At 40.5% G+C, this 13006-nt stretch overlaps 1 protein-coding gene across 1 annotated transcript in view; it reads left to right on the plus strand.

The window, feature by feature from the left end:
- LOC147702831 (teneurin-2) overlaps positions 1-13006 on the plus strand; it is a 1317719-nt gene that overhangs the window by 971449 nt on the left and 333264 nt on the right. Inside the window, exon 11 of the mRNA XM_086931409.1 lies at positions 8989-9189. Within this exon, the coding sequence (XP_086787535.1) occupies positions 8989-9189 (201 nt within the window). The remainder of the gene's footprint in view (positions 1-8988; positions 9190-13006) is intronic.

Genomic DNA, 13006 nt, shown 5'->3' on the forward strand with positions numbered 1-13006 from the left:
AAAGTAACAGGCGCCAAAGATCAAGCTAATCGAAAAGCCCAATAAAATAATACCATGTGGAATTCTGAAGTAACTAAACAAAGTGTGTTTACACATGCCACCTTGTGTTTTAAAAATGCTAAATGCCATCAGCTGAGTGCAAAAACACAACATTACAAAAATACGAGCGGAGACACACAAAAATAATAGTCTGCTAAAACTAAATAAACCAGAGGGAACTACTACATGTAAAAGGGTCAGTCTCCATGGGAAGGGAACCATACACCAAAAGGAGGGACTAGTAGAAGCAATTAACCACTGAAAGCAAGGATTTCCAAATGCACACAGAAATTCAAATGGGAAATGGTGGGTGTGCTTGCAGCCCACAGAGTAGACTTAGCATGTCTTGAAAGAGATGGCGCATGCGCTCCCTACCCTTGACCTAAAAAGGAAGCTCATTTGAGACTCAATAGGATGAATAAGCAAATTGAGAAGCAGTACAAGGAGGCTGGCGGACAAATAATGCACAGAGGGAGGCAATGTAAAAGTGAGACCAATGAGCACAGATAAGGAGTATGCAGCTGTGAAGATGGTGAAAGAAAACAAAACAAAACCTAAATTGTACTGAGAACGGAAACTAACAGCATTGAAAAGGTTTTGTTAAGATATACTCTTCATAAGGAAAAGTTCACAAAAGGCAGATGCATACATTTTGAATAGTCTGAAGTCTCCAAAGCAAGTATTTAGACATAACAAAACTATTTAAGAAGAATACCAAAAAGACAAAGGAGATACATTAAAAAAAATTGAAAAGTATTCTTCATGGCAAGTATGTAGCAATGAATTGAACTTAAGAACAGACGAGACCTGGCCAAAGACAAGAACTTCAAGATCTTTGGATAGATATTGAAAAAAGATATCAATCACAACCTCAATAAATCAATTGGGATCCAGCAAGAGTTTTTTTAAGCAGAGATAGATTTATAGGAAGAAAGGAAAATGTAAGAATAAAAAGACGAATTAAATAATGACAAAAAAGTAAGGACAAACCAAATGTATTGGTAAAGAAGGAGGGGAGTAGTGGATTTAGTCAAAATAGTCCAAATCTCTGCCTCTAAAACAGGCTGATTGATTGTGAACTAATGAGTGGGAGACACTCATCCAGAACCTGAGACAAGAACAATAGTTAAACATGTTACCAATGAAGAAGAAACAGATGAGGGAATGAGAAGAGAGAAACATGAATACCAGATATATAGGTTTGGATGAGGGTTCATGTATAACTTCTTTTTAAACTTGCATCTTGATAATTTCACAGATTCTTTATTAATCAGTTTAACTACTGCCAGTAGGAACTACCAATTATACTTTCAACCTCTGCATCAATAGAATGCTGTGGATTTCCACAGTGTTGCTATTTTGCCAAAACATAATATAAGTTAACAGCCACTTGTTCATCTCGTGTTAAGCCTCAATATGTTGTACATTCACAATAGTAGATAAATTTCAGATAATTTGAGTATCTAAAAATAAAAAACAAATTCATTCTTCTTAAATGTCATGTTTAATGATATTATACATCCTTTCATTCCACATGGATTCATAATACGTCTCTGCCCATGACATCTACCCCCTTTGTTGTCTTTGAAAATGTCTTACCATTCCTTTCTCGCCTCTAGCCTTAAACCCATTTCTCTCCTCATTGTATACTCTTTGTGGGTTGCCCTTCTTGCACTCACAATTGTCTTCCTCTCACTCTCCATTATACTTTACATGCTTCTAGTTCTACAGAAATTGTAGGTTGTTTTTTGAGTGCCCAGTCCACCATGTTTACTTCTCAGCAAACCTGCACTGGACTTCTTTTACAGTGAATTGTTGATTCACTGTCTCTATTTCCTTGCTGTTACCACCTACTTCAAGTAGAAGGTAATGCATTCCTCAGGGGATCCTTCCCATTAGCAAATGCATGAGAAAATATTTTTTGAGGGCAGGCAGTGGGGTCCAAGGGACCACTGCTTGCCCTTAAAAAATTAAATGATAAACGTTTTTTATTAAAAAAAAAAAATAATGCATCCCGTTTTCCTTTAAGGATAACAGGCTGCATTTTTTTTAAAACTACTTTATTTCAAAGCAGTCCCAAACATGGTGGTCTGCTGAGCTCAGCAGGCCATCATCCTCGGGAGGGCCTGTCATTGCCAATGGGCTCGCAAATTGCAAAAAGCAGAACTGGATTTGTGAATGTAAATTTTTTTTTGTAAAAACTGGTGTCAGAAAGATCAATGCGCCAACTGCGGACACCTAAATGTGTGAGACCAGGTCAAAGTTAAAGTTATGACCAGCCTTTTTTGGGGGGTTGGGCCCGGTCTCCACTTACTTTTGGACTTAGAAGAATTTTCGAAGAAAAATGTCTGAGAAGTTAACAATTAGTGGGCAATGTAGCTGGTGGTATCTGAGGAGGAGGTGTCATCATCGAGGAGCTGCTAGACGAAGCAGAGGTGAAGATTCCTAAGTTTGTATCAGAGCCCACTTTATATTCAAGTGATTGTCCCATTGTTCCACAGTAAATTACTCTGTCGCCCTGCTGGAGAGACCACCGTCCAGTATTTATAAATGACACTATTTACATTAATTGGATTGTTCTTCGCAAAACTGGACCAGCATGACAGCCAGCAACTGAGTTTCTGTGGTGGGAAAAGCATCAGACTTAGGGTCAGGGGTTCCAGTTCTACTACTGGACATTTACGAAAGGCTTAGGGCCTTATTTATGGTTTATTAGAGAAGTTCTAACGCTATATGCTGGGTGTCCTGTGCCCTGACAAACCCACGGTTCTCTAACTCTATTTAGAGTCAGAGGAACAAGTTAGTTATTTTTGGTAGAGCATCCACTGGCTTTGGCAACAGTAACCCTGATTCAGCGGTCTGTCCACCATAGTACCACTGGACCACAGTGAAGGATATCCAAAGGAATTGAGGGTGTCCCCACAGTCCAAGGGATGTTTAACCTCTCTATTAGGGAAGGAGTAATCCCGGTATCCTGGAAGGAGTCTTACATTCGCCCTATTTTTAAAAAAACCACGGCTGACCCAAAAGAGTTGGGCAATTATCACCTGATATCCCTGCTCCCACTTCTTGGGAAAATATTATAAAGTCTGATTAATAGGCAATTAAATAGTTATTTGGAGGCAAACAACATCCTGGACTCCTCTCAGTCCGGTTTCCGGCGGGGTTTCAGCACTGAAACGGCCCTTCTAGCGGTGATTGATTCCCTCCGAATAACAGTGAACGCAGGAGGATCAGCTATTCTGATACTGTTCGACCTCTCAGCGGCCTTTGATACCATCTCTCACCATAGGCTTGCGGAGAGGTTAAGCTCCTGTGGTATCAAGGGCCTTGCCCATAAATGGCTACGGAATTTCCTGGTAGACCGCTCACAATCAGTCCTAATGGGCCCTTATCAACCTGAGAGAACATTGTTGGATAAAGGGGTCCCCCTGGGCTCCTGCCTCAGCCCACCCTTTTTAATATCTATATGGCCCCTTTGGCCAGGGTGGTGGAGGCCCTGGGGTTCGAAATATTATTGTATGCCGATGACACCCAGTTACTATTTAATATCGGACAACATGCTGAGGCTGACAGAATTCGCTTTGCTACGGGGTTATCGGTGATCTCTAATTGGATGACCAATAACTGCCTCCAGTTGAACCCGAGCAAGAAGGAGTTGATGCTCCTAGGAAAAGCCTCAGAAATCTGGAGTAGTGACTGGTGGCCGTCACAATTGGGCTCGCCCCCCATGCCTAAATCTTGTGTCAACAACCTGGGCATTAAACTAAATCATTATTTGACCATGCAGAACCATGTGGCCGCAGTGTCTGGTGTATGCTAATATAGGCTCAGACTACTTAGAAAGATCCTCCCCTTCATTCCCCCAGAACACCGTAGAACAGTCACACAAGCCCTTGTCATGAGCTGCATCGACTATGGGAATGCGCTGCTGGCTGAAGTGGGAACCACATCCCTGAAGAAGTTACAGGTCATTCAAAATACGGCAGCAAGGCTGGTCATGAATATGCCATCTGGCACCCCCTCGCAACCACTATTGAGAAGGCTTCACTGGCTCCCAATAAAACAGAGGTCTTTTTTCAAAATTTGCTGCCTCACCTACTGCGCGCTGCAGGGGTAAGGTCCAGAGTACCTTCAGAAGAAACTGGGAAGATATGTCCCTTCACGCACTTTGAGATCGCGTTCCCAACAGTTATTGGTGGTTCCATGTACCAGACTCCGCAGATTTGGGGGCATGGCATTTTCATGCCTTGCGCCTAAATACTGGAATAGTCTGCCGTTGCCCCTGCGAGAAACCCCCTCCTACCTGATGTTCAGGAAACATTTAAAGGCTCTGCTGTTCTAAATCCCTCTTCTACCTTCTGTGTGGCCTGCTCATCGGGATGTCCTAGAGTTAAGTGCCGAGATGCCCCCAGGTGGTCCGTGAGCTATACAAGAGAGAGTAACATAACATAACATAACATAACAAGGGTGGGCCTACTGCCAAAATGTTAAACAGCTCCCACACTGAGGAAAAAACTACCAACGTCCTCTTCATCTGAATAAAAAGGTTTACAAGGCAGGTGCTTTAAACATAGTGCCCCTACAGCAAGCCTTCAATGCAGTGAAAGGAGTCTCCGTGGCCAAGCAGGCAGGTATCCATAAATACACCTGTTGGTTCTCAGCCAGTAGGAGTCACTAGTCTCTGGTGTCACTGTGTACATGAATAACGCCTGAAGCGTTGCACTGCACCACTGGAAATATAATACAATATTCTGCATTGGTGGCCACAACCATCAGTTAACACATGTAAACTTTGTTGCTAAAAAGTACAATGTCCCCTGTTAAAAAGGCAGGGGAGTTTCAGACAGGCGGGGAAGTTTCAGACAATTTCAAATGACTTGACTCAGCAATGATAAATGTACTTGGGAGAAGCGATCTGGAATAACTGAAACGATACAATGAGATGACAAGAAAGGTCAAAATGACCTTCCACAAACATCAGTTGTCTGGCGAAAAAGAAGCTTAGCGGTGTAAGAAGTTTATGCCTCATTTGCATAAAGTGCATCCAATTTCAACACCTCGGAAACAGCACGGAAACTGGAGCAGACTGACTACTCTTTCCTGGGCCTGCTCAGCAGTAATGAGGTTTGTTTTGTGAATGGGCTGAAAGCCATGCTGCGCGTGTAGGCGCACCTGTAGGCGTCGACAGAGATACAGCTCGCTATTGATCTGCCCTTCCAAAAAGAAAGGGCCGACTACATTCCCAAGCTGTTCCCACAAAAGGAAATATAATTAGAGTGGGCTGCATCAGCGTTTATTTTTTTCCGGCTGCCTTTTTATTTCTGATATTCATCATGGTCACGTCTTTCAAAACAATTTGCCTGAAATGGCAGTAGCACTGAATCGATAAGTGTGATCTACATTTTTTGCTGCATAAACAGCGCTGCCCTATTAACAAATTTGAGTAGGAAAATGAAAAGGCACATTTGTCAGGTTTCACTCTGGGCTCTTGTGGCGACGGAGGTGAAATTGACAAATTAGGTTAATGCGTCCAGGTTTTTTTTCTCTTGTCAAATCCACGGTCAAGCCATTTTTCAGCGACATTTAACTTTTATAAGTGTATTTCACAGTTACAGTCCTTGCAGGTTTTACAGTACACTTAGTTCCCAAAACTTTTCAATCTATTTTGTTTATTGTCGATGAGAATGTGCAATGCTTTTCACATTTAGCTTCATGAATTATAGTAATAAATTCGATACCAGAGGAACCTAAGCAGTAAGACCTGCAACATTAAACATTTAATCCCTCATCAAAAGTGTTGTTGTCACAGGATGGATGTAAGTCGCATATCCCTTTTTGTTGCATTGTTGAAGATCGTGTATGCAAGTAACACTGTAATTGGTAGCTTACATTTCCATATGCAATAATAGATACTATTGGGATGCTCGCACCTATTGTGGGAGGTATGTCCTGTTACTGGTTTGTGCAGTCGGAGCAGGAAGTAGAGAGTATTAGCTTGTGGGTCCTAATAACGACAGAAACCAACCACAAGCCATAGAAAATGGATACGTCCTTGAAACGAGCTGTCCTCACTGAACTGTGAGGTAACATTCCAGCAGCACAAGATCACAAGCAACCTCAGATGTGTTCGGGGATATCTTAAGGATTTTGGGGCCCTGGGACGAAAGTATTTGGGGGCCCCTATTCAAAACAGCTTTGAATTTCTGATCCAATCTAAGCTGTTTCATGCAATTTTTGGCCAGGTCACTAATAGTGCACAGGCACACTTACCCAACTTCTAAAAGGGTTATATCTAATATACAGGGATAGTGATGTGTGTATTTCATATTGTAACACAGCAACAGCTCACTAAAATTACTGCAAATAATCTCCGTGACACCCACCCATTTTTCATATGTGAGGTTCTGTTTAGCTCGACAAAAAAACTGTTTATTTATGAATGTTGCATGAAAAATAAACACTTAGGCCCTGATTATGATATCGGGCTTGACATCGTATTGGTCTGGAATCGGCTAACAATAGGTCGGCGGTTCCAACTGCCTGATTTGGATGCAACCATCCATAGGGTGATCAGAAACATCAATTCTACAACAACAGATTGTGTGGCAGCCAGAATAGGCCCGCAGCCCAAGCTTCCATTGTAGAATGGCTGTTTGTAAAGATCTCTGTATCGTGTAGCTGGCACCTCATGGTGCTTGCCACACAGTGCAGGGATGTTTCCCTCCCTGGCCCCATAGTAGAGGGCTAGGAGGGAAGGGGGCCCTGGAAGCAGCCCGGAAGACACTTTTCAACAGCCTTTTCATGTCAGAAAGGCTGACATGAAAAGGCTGTTTGAAAGTGCCATCATAATGTGAACAGCAGAGCTGAGCCTAGCTCCATTGTCATTAGGAGATTATGGTGGGTTCCAATACTCCTTGAGCCCGCCGAGAGTTCTGCGGACGGTCCCTCCTCCCTCCACCCGAGGCCTCCGCCCCACATTGTAAAGCGGTGGACAGGGGCAGATATTGGTGGGTACAACACCGACTGACCCACCGTCATCATAATGAGGGCCTAAAATGTCTGTAATAGACTAACACATCAGGAACGTTCAAATACATTAAAGGAAAGTGGTATTTAAAGCAATGTGTTTAAGAATGTATTGTGTTCATGTGTTTATTCACAGCATTCCAGCATGACTCGTGTCGAACCTCTACAGGTTGGACACTGTAGCCCAGGATTTAACATGTCAAATATTTGCAGTGAAAACTTAGATTCTTATGTGACTGTCAACATTTTGAAGAAAAATACAAAAATAATGTCTCTGATATTTAGACAACACGATCTCAAGGATGTACATCTTCACTGCTTCATCTTACGACACGCTGTAAAAAGTGTAATTAATGAGCAAGCTAATGTTATCCTGTCCAAAGTCTTTGTGTACTATTGATGGATGTTACATTTTAACCCCTTCGATGCTTATGACGAGCTCATGCCATCTACAAGATAAAGACTTGTGGATGGCAAAATGCATCATGCTGGAATCTTTGCTGTAAATAAACACATGATGAAATGAGGATCAGATGGTGGGCTTGCTTTACGGTGCTGTCTTGTTGGTTCGTGTTTCCTTTTGGAATATTGAAAGTGAAGTGGTGAAGCCCACTCTACAAGCCCCGACACAAGAGGCTGAGTGTCCGCTTTTGGCATCAGATTCAATGGAAATATATATATATATATATATATATATATATATACTTATTTGTGTATATATGTATATATATATAAAATATATATACGTGTATGCGTTTGTGTGTGTGTGTTTGTAAACTAAAAGGTATCATCTGATATGAGCTCTTCGCTAAGCATAGTCAGTCACATTTCGGCAGGTTCTGTGAATTCTTTATATCAGGTGTGCCAAACAAATCTAACTTTCCAATCGAAGTCTGAAAGTGTTTATTGAATCACGGAAAAATAATGATCTGTGAATCATACAATGAACCGGCCTGGCGCTCACCTACCATGGCTGAATGAAACAATCTTGTTGAGCAATGGCAAAGCACACTCTAGTACTCACAACCTTGAATAGGGTCAAGTGGTTCATTTGTAATAAAATACAAGCAGGTATATAGGCTGCGCACATGAGAACAAGCGAAACAACCTTTAAATATTAATGAGAAGATGAAAACATTTCGGCTGAGCAAGCTAGTGTTTGTTTTCTGGCCTAAGGAGCTTAGAGATGAGAACAACTGAACTTTTGAGATGGGCGTGTCTTGTGACAATATTAATATGAGCAAGAAATAACAGAGCTGAATCAAGTTACAAAAACTTCTGTTCCAGAAGATACTTGTTATAGTTTATACTTAGCAGCATACATTTTAAATATTGCAATATTGCATAGGACCACATGTTTATTAATTAGTACAAGCTGCTCACATTGGAACAAATAATAGTATACCAAAAATAGTATATTGACAAACAAAAAACTGACATAGATGTTTCAAACCAATAAGTGAAAATCCACAAAAGCATAAAGTCTCAGGGGTGACAGTTCTTTCCTATTAATAGTCTGGGTTCATAAACCCAGGCACTTTGTGGCTGAGCAGTTAGTCAGTGGGACTTCCACATTGTCTGACACCTACCACGCACGTTCACAAAACTGACATTTCTTTTCGCATTGTTAGCAAAAGCCAGATGAAATGTGGTGAGGCAGGCACCAGCTAGTTGAGAGGCTGAATGAGCATGTTTCTTATCGGCAGGGTACTGTATGTTGGACACTGCTTGACCAGTTTGTCATAGTTAGCATTATTGTCCAACACACTGCTGTTGTCAGGTGATGCTAGTTGTTTCTAAGATTGCCTTAATTATGATGGGTGCCTGCTAATTTTGAAAACAGTGGACTCTCTGACTTTAGAATTAGTGTATCTAAAACGTCTTACTGAAATTGCTTGTATTTTTATTTCTCTTCTCCAGTTGATTGTCTAGATCCAACATGTTCCAATCATGGAGTCTGCGTGAACGGAGAATGCCTCTGCAGTCCAGGCTGGGGAGGGCAAAACTGTGAACTACCAAGAGCACAATGCCCAGAGCAGTGCAGTGGGCACGGAACATTCCTTACCGACACAGGATTGTGTAGTTGTGACCCTAACTGGATGGGTCCCGACTGCTCCGTTGGTAAGAGTCCAGAATAATATACACGCAGAACCTTGCAAAACAATCACATTTAAGAGTGGTTCTTCATTGTTATGTCTGACAATTCTGTGAGCATCTCATAAGAACTATCTAGGCTGTTCAACATCATACAGTGTTTCCTTGATAACTGTTCTTCATTGGCCTGTGAGGATACCACTAATTGCTCAGAGACAAATGTGTCTTAAAGGCCAGCAAAACTGTAGTAAAGTCATTCTTATGCCAAGTGCATCTGGCATGTTACTTACACTGTTCACTAAACAAGTGACACTTCACTTAATGCCTGGCTGCACAGCTATAAATACAATTCAACTCCTAATAATACATTGTCTTATGTTATATATTTGTAAGATACACGTCTGTAGATTTTTGTTATTTATTCAGTTGCAAGTTTAGCTTTATAGTTTGCATCAATTTTAACAATCGAAAAGCAAAAACATATACTACAATAACAACATCCAATTTCTCTCAAAGGATGATGAACAAAAGTTTTTTTGTAGGATTCTTGAAAACACCAATTTCATGAACATTCTGATGATGAAGATGCCCAATGCATTTCTGGATAGATATCCCTTCTTCAGGGACCTCTATGAATACAAAAAAAATGAAACTAGATATCAGAATACGTTCTAGGCAATACAAGGAGGAACACCTCCATTCTGTGATGTTAATCCAACAAAAAGACACAAAATTAGATACAGGTTTACCTGTGAAAAATCATGCTGAATATCCCTAAGACTGAACCAAAGTTAGTAGGTGCTGAAACAACCTAGAACGAGGTTCTCTGAATGTACTGAGAAAAACAAGCACATTATGAATCAGTGCATATGAATATGTGAATCCAGGTCACTACATCAAACACTGTGAGATGTGAAACTGTGTATGCAAACACTCACTGAATGTCAAAAATAACTCACTACTGATGATAAGAAAGAATGCTTTTGTTATTGCATACACACAAAAGTAATCTGCAACAAGCAAAAGATGAAAGGTGTGTGAGTGGCCACTTCAAACAATGTCCTTAATTCATTCTCAATGTGTTGATGATAAAATTATGATACCTCAAGCAGGTTCATTGACACTAAATCTAAGAAAGAAACTGGCACCACTGCTGTTGAGAAACTGGCGTGTGAACACGAGTGTTTATCCACACACGAACTCTTAGAAAAACAACAAGCAACAAGTGTGTGATTCACCACTTCAATATCATGCCCTAAATGTATCACAGAATCCTAATGGCAAAGTCACGATACCTCAAGCCAATCAGTGTTCAGTCGATGACAAATCAAATCTCTATGCATTGTCTCTGACAACTAGCTACACTATGGGAACAAGAAATACTCTGTATAAGTATTCTAACACCTCTCACAGCTGGAAGAATTTCACATAGGTTATGCCCCCACTGTAACCTATCGATTTGTGAAAGTGCTCCGAAGCCAAGAACAACCACCATCCACTAACGGACCCGAAATGAAGACGCGCCAATGAATGCACCAGCATCATGTATACTAACTCACATTGGAATATGTTTAGAAAGTCGTGGCTTATGACAAGCACTCTAAGGTGAACTCCCGCATTGGAGGCGCCATCTTGTAGTTAGGCAGAAGGCAAAAGTCATAGAGTCAGGTGAACAAGTAAACAATCTCTTGAAGGCACCAAGAAACATACTCGTGTTCGCCATGTTGAATGAGTGTGACCAAAAGATGAATAGCACTCCCACCACCTTTGTGCATTTTAGTGGAATGCTGCACCAACAAATAATGCAGATTACTCATTAGATTACTGTGAATTAGTAGAAGTTGCAATAAGGAAAATTGAGGGCAGCCTGAGTACCAGCGCTTGACCGAAGGAAATACTGATAGACAATCAACAACACAAAGCTGTTCACCAAAGTACCCATGTCACACTGATAAAGACCATAAAATTGTATCTCATGTCTGCCAGTTGTGGAAAAAAAATACAAAAAAGTTTGGATTACTGCATAACACAGATTTTATAAACAGGACATGTAGTGCAGAGATGAAACACTGTAAATGATCATGTTGCGAAATGAATTGACATGTATAACTTTATAACCTCAAAGTCAAGCACTGTAATTGTCACAACAGAACACGAGATTTATAAAAAGCAGATTATCTCCATTTTATCATTTAACCCCTGTGTCATAGTATTACATTATTTTATCCACCAAATCTCGCATTGGGATAAGAGTTTGGAGTTGTCTTTGTCTGCGCTAGTGTGTTATATCTCCAAAATTAAAAACCTCAATTGAGCTTTGTTGTGTTTGAGTTCTAACCAATGTGCCACTAGATTAGATTTAATATTCCCGTTGTGAATCATACTCTTGGGTTAGGTTATTCAAATCTTGTTTTTGCGTTCAGTTTTGCCTATGTACATTAGGCCACGAGGGCATTTTATACAGTAAATCAAAAATGTCGAGTTACAGTTGCCTGAAAGTCTTAATTTGGTGGTTTTCCCTGTCTGTAGGTGGGTGACAGTGTTCCCCTGAATAACATTGTTGCAGTGGATACAGTTGTGACATTTTCGTGTGCCTGTTTCTACAGTGCTGTGTCTACATTTAGATTGTGTTAACATTTCTTTGACATTGCGACATCATATATACACGAATAGAGGCTGGTCAGTGAACAAGTTGTGGAAATGAGGCTCATGCTGCAATAGTTCCCATAGTTTTGTGATGATTATTTTTATTGCTGCAGATTTTGTGTTGTATTTAGACACGAATACCATCCGGTTCTGTGGTGTTTTGATTTTGGATGTAAGCAAATCATGTCTCTGAGACAAGGACATTCTTGTCTCAGCTTCAGTTAGTATGGGAAGGAGATAACCCCTTTGCTTAAAGTTATGTTTTTGGATCTCTATAGCTGTTTGTACAGCTTCATGTGTTGACGCTATTCTTTTAATCCTCAACATTTGAGAATATGGTACCTTTTGAATGAAACTAGTAGAGTGAAAGGTTGAGAATTATAGCACATTATTCCTCTCTGTTTCCTTCTTAAAGATCGTGGTCTGTAAGTTTGCATTGGATTTGGTGAGCAACAAAACCAGAAATGATAAACTCGTAGTACTGATGTTGTGTGTGAACTGAATCCTTGCATGTTTCTTATTTAGCTCCTGAACCTTTAGCACTAATGCCGTTCAAGTGTTACTTCAAATTATGAAGATGTCATCAATGAAATGACCATAAAGCAGCAAATTGGAATTCCATTCTGAGTCTCTGAAAATGTGATTGTGTTCAAATTTTGACGTGAAGATTTTAGCATAAGATGGTGCCCCCGGAAAATCCATGGAGGTTCTGCTAACTTGCAAATAGAATTCATCTCTCCATGTGAGATAACAGAGTTGTAAGCAAAATTATAAAATCTCCAAGATGAACATTTTATTTGCTTCTATTGTTGGTAATTGCAACAATGCCCATTCACAAGCTTCAATCCCTTCTTGCAATGGTATTGATGTGTATAACGATGTCACGTCAATAGAACACAAAAGCCACTGCTCGTTTGAGGTATTGTTCAAATTGGTCAGAAGTTGTAAAAAATGTGTGGTGTCCTTTATAAAAGATCTCCAATTCTGTACAAAGGATTGTAGAAAATAATCACTGTTCTGACCAGAAGGTTCGAAAACTGAGTCACAGCCTGAAACAATTGGTCTGAATGGAGGATTGTGGAGATTTTTATGAACTTTCGGCAGCATATACAGCTGAGGAAGCCTAGGATGTTGCACCATCAGAAAACTGCGTGTGTTGGATGCAATCCAATTCATGTCTGTGGCTTTGTCCAGTATC

The sequence above is a fragment of the Lissotriton vulgaris genome, chromosome 7 (genome assembly GCF_964263255.1).
Source record: "Lissotriton vulgaris chromosome 7, aLisVul1.2, whole genome shotgun sequence".
NCBI classification, from domain to species: domain Eukaryota; kingdom Metazoa; phylum Chordata; class Amphibia; order Caudata; family Salamandridae; genus Lissotriton; species Lissotriton vulgaris.